This window comes from Salmo salar, chromosome ssa06 (assembly GCF_905237065.1).
Source record: "Salmo salar chromosome ssa06, Ssal_v3.1, whole genome shotgun sequence".
NCBI classification, from domain to species: Eukaryota; Metazoa; Chordata; class Actinopteri; order Salmoniformes; family Salmonidae; genus Salmo; species Salmo salar.
In genome coordinates this window covers 62,020,429-62,033,316 of record NC_059447.1, presented here as the reverse complement: position 1 = coordinate 62,033,316, position 12,888 = coordinate 62,020,429, and the positions used below count along the sequence as shown (strand labels likewise).

Here is a 12,888-nt window from a genome sequence, read left to right as displayed (position 1 = left end):
TGGCCCTCGGCCGAGCTGGCATGGTTTGCCTCCTGCCCCCTTGCTAGGTTGGGGTTCACATTCTGGTTACAACACCTGGCTAGGTGTCACCCAAGAAACGCACACAAAAAACAACGAATTCAGTCACATTTTAATCATTTAGCAGACAGTCTTATCCAGAGCAAATTAAAGGAGCATTTAGGGTTAAGTGCCTTGCTCAAATGCACATAGGCAGATTTTTCACCTAGCCGACTAAGGGATTCAAACCAGCGACCTTTCAGTTACTTGCCCAACGCTCTCAACCACTAGGCTACCTGCCGCCGTTAACCCAGATGTCGGTAGCCTATGCATCTAATCTCCTCTAACATTCCTAGACATATGAGATATTTAAGTCACAACTCAGCAATGTCTCATTATTCATTACAACATCCCAGTGTTACCTGCATATGCCACACCCCATGGTGGTAAAAGGGTGTAACACAAATGAAACATCTATGCAATACATTCAATCAGTGTTACACAACAGAGTCAGAGATCACTGGTAAAATCAACAGCATTCTACTGTATTTGGGATCTCTTGTTATAGTTGTGAGGTCTACACTGCATGGCTTTCATCAGCATGGATATCTATACATGAGAAAACTAATTACGAAGATAGACAGCGATTCAACCGGACATCTAGCAAAACGCATCTTTATCAAACTGTGTTTGTCATTAAGTGCATACATCTCAGCTGCTGAAGGGCTGCTACGCCCCTGCCTAACCTTTGACCCAATCAGGTAGAACATCTCAACCACATTGAGGAGCAAAGAGACACAAGCCATCACCTGCAAGAAGATGATAAAGATAGCGTTCTCAGTGGGCCATGACATGAAGCACTCTACACGGTCTCCCTTACATGGGTATCCACTGCATTTAATCTTACTGGGCAACACGAAGCCATACAGGGAATACTGACCCACTATGAATCCAACCTCAAATAGAATCTTAAAAAAACACATGAACATGTTACTGACAAGCAAGGTCCCCTATATGTGAACTTTCTCCTTGGCATCAGTGTATTTCGTGGTGATTTCACAATTCCATTATTTCCTTTTGATTGTTGGTGTCTTAGCTGGTTCTCCCTGCGGATGACGTGTATGACATGAGCCAGGTAAACCCGAGTGGTGGTGGAGATGAAGACGATCTGAAGAACCCAGAAGCAGATGTGGGAGATGGGGAAAGCCCGGTCTTAGCACAAACTCTTACAGCCCGATAAAAGTGTTTTGCAGACCATATAGGATTGTTCATCTCCCCATACTTTGTCGATCCCTGCCACCAGTACCAGCAGTCTAAACACAAACAGGACAGTCAGTCAAACCTTCCCGACAACCGTAGAGTGGGATTGTACTTTGTCCAACAGGAAGGCAAGAAAGGACCAGTCCTCCGTGATTGAAGTTTGGCTAATTGGTCAAAGGGAAGACAAAAAAATGAAAACGTGATAATAATTGTGTTATTACAAATGTAAATAAAGTAGTCAGCCGATGTTCTATGTAACATGTTTTGCTGCCACGTAAGCTCAAGGATACAGTACCACCTGAATACAACTGTTAAACCAAAGCAGCTTTCTTACCTCAGAGGTGAGCACCGTCTCTTCACGCCAGTTATTTTCTACTGAACTCTCTTGATGAATTGGATTCTCTCCTCTTACAGTTTGACATCGGTTTGTATCATTATGTTGTCAACACCGTCCACCCCGATACTCACTGACACCCTGCATGATTTTCATTCCTCTTTACAAATGTTTAAACCAAGGAAGGTGGAACTCATGTTCTTCCTCAGAACTGCTTTTTCAACTAAATATGTTATCATTGGTCAGTCAACACCCAATGTCTCATCCCTGTGAAGGAATCAAGTGTCTGTAAATCCAAAAGGCCATGGTGGATTCATGGATGTTATCAAACACGACCCATGGTATTTGGTTCTTACCTACTGTAGAGAGTAGGCAACTGTACTTTTCAAAGATGTCTAACATCAACAGATGCGTTTACTCATGGAGGATCTCAGCTGTGTACAATCATTTCAAGTACTGACACAAACATTCAGATAAGACAAACATCCGGTAAGAACCACTAACTTTCTGCAGACAATACAGTCAGAGAGGGTTGAATGACTCCACGGAGTGTGTTTGGATCTCACATGTTTAGATCTTCTTTGTGCTGAAGTTAACATGAGGTGAGGGTGGAGCATCAAAAGGTCATCCACTTTTCAAGGAAATGACCCATTGTTGCATGGGTCAAATTCATAAGTGAAGTCTGATTGGTGTAAAAGTGTGACAACAAGCATGCAGTGTGACTGTGAGTCAGGCTGACCAAACCGTCAGGTTTATAAGAATGGCCTACCCTTTCAGTCTTTCAACATCCTAATCCATGGGCACAAACATTATTCCTCGCCTCCGGCTTGTAGATTAAAATGTATTTCTGACCTAAGCAACAAAACTGGTGAGTAAATCAGTTTTGTACAAACTGAGGATAATACAGTATATCATGTAAACGTAGATGTCAATAGAAATATACAATAAACTATCATAGATTTTGATTAGAAATTATTTAAACTTAATTTTAAAATAGTCCTGTGAAACAAATGTACTTCTCCAGTCGGGTTGACAGCTCACTAGTCTACTATCAAAGTCAAAGTATAATCTTAGTAGGATTTAACTATTTCTCTATGAAGGGATTCCTGAATAAAATGTTAGACTACTCCTTTTCTTATTCCATAGATACTAATCAGCCGCAATGGGGGACTGGTCATATCTTTCTAAATTACTGGACAAGGTGCAGTCCCACTCAACGGTGATTGGGAAGATATGGATGAGTGTCCTGTTTATCTTCAGGATCCTGGTTCTGGGTGCTGGAGCGGAGAGCGTGTGGGGCGACGAACAGTCTGATTTCTTCTGCAACAACGAAGAACCTGGTTGTGAAAATGTCTGCTATGACTGGATCTTCCCCATATCACACATCCGTTTCTGGGTCATGCAGATCATCTTCATCTCCACTCCAACTCTTCTGTACCTGGGCCATGCCATGCATGTCATCAGCCAGGAGAACAAGCTAAGAGTCATACTGCACAACCAAGAAGATAATGGCAAGTTGAAGAAGCCCAAATACACAGATGACCGGGGGAAAATCTAAATCAAGGTAATACTGCTGCGTAGCTACATGACCCAATTGCTCTTTAAGATAGCGTTAGAGCTCGCTTTTATTGTGGGACAGTACTACTTATACGGGTTTGTCATGAAATCCTTCTTCCAATGTCAACAAGAGCCCAGTTCCAAACTGGATGCTGAATACTTCATGTCCCGTCCTACAGAGAAGACCATTTTCATAATATCCATGCTTGTTGTGGCCTGTGTGTCTCTGCTTTTGAATGTGGTCGAGGTGTTTTATTTGATTTGCACTAGAGTAAAATGTGGAGCCAAGAAACAGTGCCCACTGCATATTAACTCGTCTGAGAACACAGCCACCCTCTACAATGAAGCACCAGCATGGTACTGTATCATGGATAGACATAAAGATCACTCACTCATGCCTTCACAGATTCCAGAGCGAAGCTGAACTGTTGGAGGAACAGAAAAACACGTGTTAGGCTTCCAATAGATTTCACTTGATGATATTCTGCTCTGTGAAGTGACATACTGTAATGGGTGGCCTACAAGTAATATAAAAAGTGTAAAGTTACATTCCAGTGAATTCAGTATGTATTTGTTCATATTACAGTTCATTTCTATGCTGACAGTGCAATGACAAATGTTTGGCAGGCTATGTATACTGTTAAAAAGAAATTAGAAAAACACCACACAGCCGCTCATTCCCAGAGCATACACTAGATGGCAGCATAAACTTGGTGATTGAGATCACGTTAACAGCACTGCTGATCTGCAGTATAGGCTATATGTTATAGTCTTATCTATAGGTCTAGTTCGATGTACATAAGCACACGCAACACAAGTTACCTTTCATGTCAAAGTTCCATATTACAGTGCAACATAAAATCGGTAGGTTTCTTGATGAATTAGCCTTCCCCGTAGCTCAGTTGGTAGAGCATGGTGTTTGCAACGCCAGGGTTGTGGGTTCGATTGCCACGGGGGGCCAAGTACGAAGAAGAAAAAAAAAAAAAAAAAGATGTATGAAATGAAAATGAAATATATGCATTCACTACTGTAAGTCGCTCTGGATAAGAGCGTCTGCTAAATGACTAAAAAAAAAAAAAAAACTCTCATCTTGATTCATGTTTGACACTTTCGGTCTGTCATTTTTATTGAACCTTTATTTAACAAGGCAAGTCAGTTAAGAACAAGTTCTTATTTACAATGACGGCCTACCAAAAGGCAAAAGGCCTCCTGCGAGGACGGGGGCTGGGATTAAAAATACATGAAATATAAATGTAGGACAAAACACAAGAGAGACAACACAAAACGACATAAAGGGAGACCTATGACAACAACATAACATGGCATAAGAAATGATGAAAAACAAGATGATCAAACATGTTTTGATCTACATGCGATTAATATGAATTATTTTCACCCATTAAAACATAGCATATTCCACAACTAGGCTACTAGTTTACAGGTTTGCCCACAGGACCTAATACAGAACGCTTTAGTATAGGCTGTAGACTTGGTCTTGGTAAAGTTTTAAATCCATACTGGTCTGAAAAAGGTGTTATTAATCTTTGTTATAAAAAAGGTTCATTTTTCTATAGCACAATTACATTTCAGTAGAAGAAAAGTACAGAAACAGAGCGTAAGGATGTCTAAGTCTTGACGTAGGGGTCAGGTGACTGACTCCAAACTTTTCTCTCCATCGTTACTTTTTTTTTCTCTCCCCCAGCCCGTATGTGGACTGTTATAAGCAAGGAAAGTTTGACAAGTCAGTCTCAGATTCTCCGTGGTCCCAAACTTGGATTTCAAGAAAGCGGTGACTGTTTTGAAGAAGTGACGGAGAAAGTCCCTAAGGGCTCTCTTCTGACTTCTCAGTAACTTTCCAGGTAAGCTTTGCGCTATATCAACTGCCATTATTGACATGAAGAAGTAAAAATTCGTATCTATATATGTTTTTTGTCACTGTCAGAAGAAACTAATTTGCGCTCAGATTCCAGGCACGCTGTGCCAATCCAGACGCATTGTATTTCTATAGGCTATCCGATATAGTATGGTCCATACTAGATCCTTTATAAAACATTTAATTTTTTCAGGGTTTAACAAGGAAAAGTTTAAATGATCCATCTGTTTCTTTTGCTGTTTTATTTTTCCAATTTCGTGTGTTTGGTGCTTTTAAGATAAACGAGTAACCTGCGGCAAATTACTCAAAGCAGCATGGAATGAATAATTATTACACGCTTTATAGAGGACTTTAACTGAACAGTTTATAAATTGTAAACTGGGGATTGATTTGTTTTAAAACAAGCTACATCGTAACCAAGCATATTGACATGTTTCATTGATATTTTTCTTTGGCCTTATAGAAAATCTTCATGAAATGTGATCGAGTTGGGCTACTCGGATTTTTAAACGTCTTCCTTGCATCTTGAGAGCACAGTTTAAATCCTCTTCCAATGTAAGGAGATCTTGAAGTTGAGCTGATGTGCTTACAACCTTACAAATTGCTTTATTCACCCAACTTCTCGTTTCATTGCTGTAATAACATAATGTCAAGATCAGAGATCTCAGGGGGACGATGGCATCAGTGGGTTTCTTACTGTAGATCAGCAACGTCTACATGGACGTGTTTCTTCTTCTTCTAGTTTCCAAATGGTACTGTGATATTAAATAGGCCTATAAATGACTCAGTGAAACATTTTTTAAATATATTTTTTTACATCATGGTACCATCATTATTGAGTAAGAAGCAGTCCTTGGTTATTTTCCACTATACTGTAGGCATCCTGTACAGTAGCCTATGGAGTACAGCATTAGCTAAGTGAAGCCATGCTGTTGGTACACCCTCCAACAGATGGCTTCTACTGATCCATGTTTGTTAATTGTGCAGTCATTCCTGGGATCTTTATTCGGGTAGTATTCATGTTTACAAACTTGATTCCTATCTGACATGCAGTGTCATTAGTATCTGTAAGAATTGGGTCTTTGTAGCGGAGCTAGGCAGGTCACTAAAATGCATACAATGAACTGGGGCCCTGTGCTCCAGACTCAGAGGCTCAGAGAGAGCGTGTTCCAGACACTCCCCAGCAGGAGAGCTGTTGGTCCCCAGTCTTAGGCTTGCACTGAGAGCAGAGAGTATCGTGCCTTAGTACAGTATCGCGCCTTAGTACACTGTCCACTTCCTTCATAGGCTGTATAGGTAGAGTTTCTACCAGATTTTGGGAATGATATCTACTGAGGATGATAGTTAATGAGGATAAGAAAATGGCATCTATTCTGAAGACCGTATAGTTATTTTCTCAGCTGACTAGTAAATGCATGTGTTATGTTAGGAACAGTAACTGTGTCTACAACTGCACGACATTTCTTTGAGACTGGGGGGGGGTATTTACATAGCAATCCTTAGATTACACAGTACGGCACAATTTAACATTGACAAATGCTTACATACACGCTATTTGACATCTTTTAATTTGGTCGGCGTCTCTTATTTCTGCGTTGTTTCATGTTTATTACAGTTGTTAACAAACAATGGTTTGATGAGAAACAGGTCCCCGGCGCATGTTTTCATACCCTGCCGATGAAGGGGAAACAAATGTCTGCGCTTGTGTTTCCCCAACCTGGGTCCTATCATCTACCATTACACTGTTCACTTACTTAGTATTTTAAAAAGTTCCATCAACACTGGTAGGACCACACAATGTGATCCTCCTCTCGTTACTTCCAATAGGAAGACAATAGCCTTTAAAATGGCTCTCCGGATTGACGATTCATTAAGCATAGTGAAAGGTGGCGCTTGACATCGGTCTTGTTCAGGTCTTTTCCGGCAATTGGATTTGTTCTGTGCGTCACTACAGCCATCACAAGATTTTCCTCAAACATTGAGATGTGTTTGACACATTGACTCTGTACCGGTACCCCCTGTATATAGCCCCGCTATTGTTATTTACTGCTGCTTTTTAATTATTTGTTTTTCTTATCTCTTACTTTTTTGAAACTTTTATTTTGACTTGTATTTTCTTAAAACTGCATCATTGGTTAAGGGCTTGTAAGTAAGCATTTCACTGTATGGTCTACACCTGTTGTATTCGGCGCATGTGACAATTAAAATTTGATTTGATTTGATCCAATTCACAAATGTAACTTGAGATATAGTGCTATATAACCGTGTTTACTGTATATAGGAATATGTTTGAACACTTACAGTATATTCATTATTTTCTGTCTAATTGCAGCTAAAACTCCATCATGGGTGACTGGAGTGCTTTGGGGAGGCTACTGGACAAGGTTCAGGCTTACTCCACGGCTGGAGGGAAGGTGTGGCTCTCTGTCCTCTTCATCTTCAGGATCCTGGTGCTGGGGACGGCTGTGGAGTCTGCCTGGGGGGACGAGCAGTCCGCCTTCAAGTGCAACACCCAGCAACCTGGTTGTGAGAACGTGTGCTACGACAAATCCTTTCCTATATCACATGTAAGGTTCTGGGTGTTACAGATTATCTTTGTCTCGACGCCGACTCTTCTCTACCTTGCCCATGTGTTCTACCTGTTGAGAATAGAGCAGAAGATTAACCGCAAAGAGGAAGGGCTGAAAACCATCCAGAACGACGGAGGCGACGTGGACGTACCTCTGAAGAAGATTGAGTTAAAAAAGCTCAAGCATGGGCTGGAGGAGCATGGGAAGGTTAAGATGAAGGGAGCCCTCTTGAGAACCTACATTGTCAGCATTTTCTTTAAGTCCATCTTTGAGGTGGGCTTCCTGGTCATACAGTGGTACATTTACGGCTTCAGCTTGGCCGCTGTCTACACCTGTGAGAGGTCCCCCTGCCCTCACAGAGTGGACTGTTTCCTCTCCAGACCCACTGAGAAAACCGTCTTCATCATCTTCATGCTGGTAGTCTCTCTGGTCTCCCTGGTTCTGAATGTCATTGAGCTCTTCTACGTGACGTTCAAGAGGATCAAAGACCGCGTGAAAGGGAAACAACCGCCCGTCCACTACCCTGGCACTGGGACATTAAGCCCCACTCCCAAGGATCTGTCCACCACTAAGTATGCATACTATAATGGCTGTTCCTCTCCCACTGCCCCCCTGTCACCCATGTCACCCCCGGGGTACAAGCTGGCCACTGGGGAGAGAACCAACTCCGTTCGCAACTACAACAAGCAAGCCAACGAGCAAAACTGGGCCAACTACAGCACAGAGCAGAACCGCCTGGGCCATAATGGCAGCACCATCTCCAACTCCCACGCACAGGCCTTTGACTTCCCTGACGACACCCAGGAGAGTAAGAAAATGACCCCAGGGCACGAGCTGCAGCCGTTGGCCCTGATGGACCCCAGGCCTTGCAGTCGAGCCAGCAGTCGCATGAGCAGTCGGCCAAGGCCAGACGATCTAGATGTCTAGCCCCTCCCCAGCCCCCCCTGTCGGTGGCCTTGGCGCCAGAGAACAGAGAGTACAAGGGGGGCGGGGGCAGGGCGGGGCAGGGCGGGGCAGGGCGGGGCATAGCCCATTCACTGTCCTAACTAGAGAGTCAATAAAGAGACATTAAAATACTTACACTGTTGGAGGTACTATACATTTATTGATGACTTTGAAACTAGTGGAGCTAACAAGCTTTAACAACAAAAACATCTAGTGGGCGAAGAACACGTGACCCTGTTCCGATAACTGTGCCCACGTTTCACTTTAGAAGAATATGCCTTGGCGATGTGTTAGTTATCATGTTTTTACCTGTAGGTTTCATTATATGGCCTCACACAGTTACATTCCATTTAGAAAGATTGCACTTCAGTATAACAGCAATGTGTCTTTTTTCCATGCTTTGCAAGTAGTTTGAAAACATTTGGCTTGTATGTCTCCGTCACACTCATCTTCTGTATGACTTCCAAGTCTGTCTTGTGAAACAGGATTGTAAGAAGGATGCTCAGTTTCATGAATTAATATTTATTTATTAGTAAAAGTACATCCACCACTAGATAAAAAATGTACTACTATCCAAGGTCATATCCATAGAAATGATATAAAGTCACCACACCCAACTGCATATTTATTGATAATAATAAAAAATGATTAATACAATACCATTTTCTCAACAAATAAGAGGTTGCTTTTATTATCGTGGACTGTCATTTCCTGATAAACTTTGAATTTATGTGGTGTCGGTTGTTTTATTTGATATTTGTTGTTTTGGGTTTTGTGGGAAAGTGGTTGCTTTCAGATTGTGGACTCAAGCTGCTGTAAGAGAAATACAGAGCAACAGTTTTTTATTTTGGGTCTCGAAGCATCTTTGAAAGAAACCTTTATTTTCTTCTCATTTTAAAGTGTATGTCTGCTTTTTCTTTTCTTTCCTGTAGGATGGTAGAGGAGGGCAGTAGAATGATTATTTGTGTTTTACCTTTGGAGTGACATTTTTCTTTTTTTTTAACTCAATTTAATCATTTCTGCTTGAGAGATAGATTTTTAGTACTGTAAATCAAGCTAACTGTTTCACCAATGTGAGTTTTTAGAAGACTGCTTATAGAGCTGGACTAATATTTAGTCAAATATATTAAAAGGTATATGCCAATGTAGCTCCACAACTACCAAACACTTGTAGATGGGATTTCAATTGGACATTTTCATGTTTTCTGTGTTTTTTTCTCTCCCAATATTGCATCATGGTATTTCGGTACGTCAACAGAGAGTTTCATGGGTTATTCAGCTACAATGGTGTTTGCACTGAGATCTTGACTACGGTGTAATATGAGGCAAAAAAAGTGGCAAATGTTTTCTGATATGCATGTTACTAATTTATTTTACTATACACCAGGCAGAAATCACTAGAGTACATACATTCAGACAGGGCTTTTTTTTTTGTGACCGCTGGTTTCAATGATCTCAAAAGGCTAAAGCAAAGGGCCTCCATTCAGAATACAAGACACACTTCGGTGTACATTTGTTTAATAATGTGGTCAGCTAATGTCATTCCATGGAAATCCACTGTTGTACAGTGTGTAAGTGCATGAGAGCAAGAAAAAAAAAATATTAATTATATCTGTGAAAGGCTTTTTTTAACCAATAAAGATTTTTTCTTTCTTTACAAGTCTGGCATCATATGCACCTCATTCTGCCTTTCCTCTTCTTGATTCAGTATGTGTCTATAGTCTAGACTCATTGGGCCACCAGAACCTAAGTGCCTTAAAAATAGGTATGAAATAGATATTATGGTCAAAAGATACATTTGTCATGTGTTGAGACTACAGAGTAGCCTTTCTTCTATCATAGGTAACACCCCCCCCCCAATGATCATATATGATCCCCTGCTCGTGGATATTAAGAGAATGATAAGTACTATATAGTATATGTAGTGAAAATGCCTTGGAGACTTTGAAAACTTCATAATATGCAAAGACTCAGCACTTTTTTCTCTTATCCAAGTTTCCTATTTAACCTTTCCACAAAGCTAAATAAAACCACATGTTTGGATCCAGTCTGTAGACCACATGTGGCTGGAGCCGAGGAGAAAAGCTCGACTTTGATCCAATGCTAATTAATCTACATTTTTAATTTAACAATGACTTTTTTATCAGGACTTTTAAACAAGATGTCACTGTAAGACACAAAAACAGTTGAAACACACCATTTAAAAGAAAAATATTTATTACATAATGCATTTACATAACAGTAGATACCAATTAAGAACTATTGCCAGAGTTTGAAAAGTAACAGAGCAGCAGTTTACTCAATTAAGATAAAGTTATCTAAAATGTGTTTCAACAATCTGTATTCTCTGTTTAAAAGCAAATACATTACTGTTGAGTACTAAATGGCAGAAATAGTTCAAACGTAAAACAAAATTAGCAAAACTAAATCACAGCATTTTCACATTTCAAACAGTCGTCCTAGCACATTTGAAAGCATTCAGAAGGTGATGGAAATCTATAGTACTACAACTTCTGACTCTCTGGTGCAGATGCTAACCACATGCATACTTGATAAATGTCAAATAAAGTCCTGTGATTGTAACTGCACTTGGTGCAGTGGTCAGGTTAGAAAGACAACATTTTACTGTGTTTATGCATGCTTCTTTTTAGACAACAAGGATTCAAATGAGAACAGCTTTACAGCGCGTTAAGCTTTATTTTCTTCACAGACTACTGTAAACCTCAACGTCTGAGTTACATTTCCACCGCCTGTTCAACCGTTCAGACCACAAGGCCAGGGCGGTGCTACCAATACATACTGTAGTAAAGCTAATAGAAACAGCTGGTGCCTGGTGTAGACCTCACGTGATATTTCACGTCACAAAATAAGCTTTTAAAAGTTATTTATTCCTTTTATCATGTCAGTGGGGTGGAAATGAGTTTTATTAGGCATCTTTGACAGATTAGCCATTCCCTTGTCCTCTAAAGGAAAACTACAGATGAATGGGTAGCACAACACATCAAAAAGTGAGATAAACTATCTACTGTACTGTCTATGGTAGATATAGCCCGGTCCATAATTATTGTCAACCTTTGATAAAGATGAGCAAAAAAGACTGTATGAAATATATAATACAAATACTGAGCTGTATTGCATATTGCAAGCAAAATATTCCCATAACATCAAAGATCCACCACCATATTTTACAGTGGGTATGAGGTACTTTTCTGCATATGCTTCTGTTTTTCTACGCCAAATACACCACTTCGATCGGAACCGGTGCTATGATCAGATGACATGAAAATAGAGCTCTTTGGCCACGCACACCAGTGGTGGATTTGGCGTTGAAAAACAGAATCATATGTAGAAAAGTACCCCATACCTACGGTAAAATATGGTGATGAATTTTTGACGTTATGGGGATATTTTGCTTCCACTGGTCCTGGGGCCCTTGTTAAGGTCAAGGGCATCATGAACTCTACCCAGTGCTAGGACATTCTACCCAGTGCTAGGACAAAAACCTGGTTACCTCTGCCTTAGTCAGTGTGATTAATGGGGGCTTAGCTAAAGCGGTGTTTGTGAGACAAGGACGTATCCCAAAGGGGCCTGTGGCTGGGTCTTTTTATAAAATCATCTGTAGAGTCTGAATGGTTTGAGCTACAAACTATTAAAAACTATCTATGAAAAGCTGAGAATCCCACGAATACACATACTGTATGTTTTCCTCTGTGATGCTCACAAGCTACACGAGATTTGTGAGAAGATAAAGGGTTCTTCTACATAGAAGATTGTCATAGGAAATCCCTACAATACTGTATTAAGCTCACATAGTGGTTGTCACAAACTCCAAACTCCACACAGTTGTCATTGACTAGTTGAATATTCATTTCCCCACTGATCAAACCATTTCTGTACTTACAGCATTCATAGAAATTCCTTTTTATCAGGCTTTTGCTCTGGCAGACGTTATTTTATTGTTTATGTCAAATAGTTTTGTATTGTACTTGTAGCCCTGGTTGTCCTGAAAATAAAATGGTAAAACACTTAATTGTGAGGCTAAATATAAGAGCTGGACATGCAGATAAATTAAAGTCAGATGAATGAAAATACAATTTTTGCTGGGGTCTCGGGAGTGATACTGTAGTGTTAAGGATTTTGGAAAGATTCTGTATGGGGGAATGGTTTTAAGATCCCTCGCAACGCGTTCTCCAATCTCATAAAAGATTTTAGAAAAGGCAAGGAGAGGGTTCTGGAGTATAGACAACGGGGTGCCAATAATTGTGACCCCTTTCTTTTTTAAGATTTTGCATTATTTGTTCAACAAAATCTCTTTCTCTGAGCAATTGTATTAGTATAAAATAATATATATA

The 12,888-nt window shown here is 40.4% G+C and overlaps 1 protein-coding gene and 2 pseudogenes across 1 annotated transcript; 2 read left to right on the top strand and 1 right to left on the bottom strand.

Moving 5' to 3' along the window:
* Nucleotides 1–259: 259 nt before the first annotated feature.
* Nucleotides 260–1,692, bottom strand: LOC106607621 (gap junction Cx32.2 protein-like; annotated as a pseudogene).
* A 1,051-nt stretch (nucleotides 1,693–2,743) lies between these two features.
* Nucleotides 2,744–4,597, top strand: LOC123743470 (gap junction Cx32.2 protein-like; annotated as a pseudogene).
* A 179-nt stretch (nucleotides 4,598–4,776) lies between these two features.
* Nucleotides 4,777–10,196, top strand: LOC106607775 (gap junction alpha-1 protein). Its single transcript, XM_014205120.2, has 2 exons — nucleotides 4,777–5,007; nucleotides 7,354–10,196. The coding sequence occupies exon 2, from the start codon at nucleotides 7,367–7,369 to the stop codon at nucleotides 8,516–8,518; it is 1,152 nt and encodes a 383-aa protein (XP_014060595.1). The 5' UTR covers nucleotides 4,777–5,007; nucleotides 7,354–7,366; the 3' UTR covers nucleotides 8,519–10,196.
* Nucleotides 10,197–12,888: the final 2,692 nt, after the last annotated feature.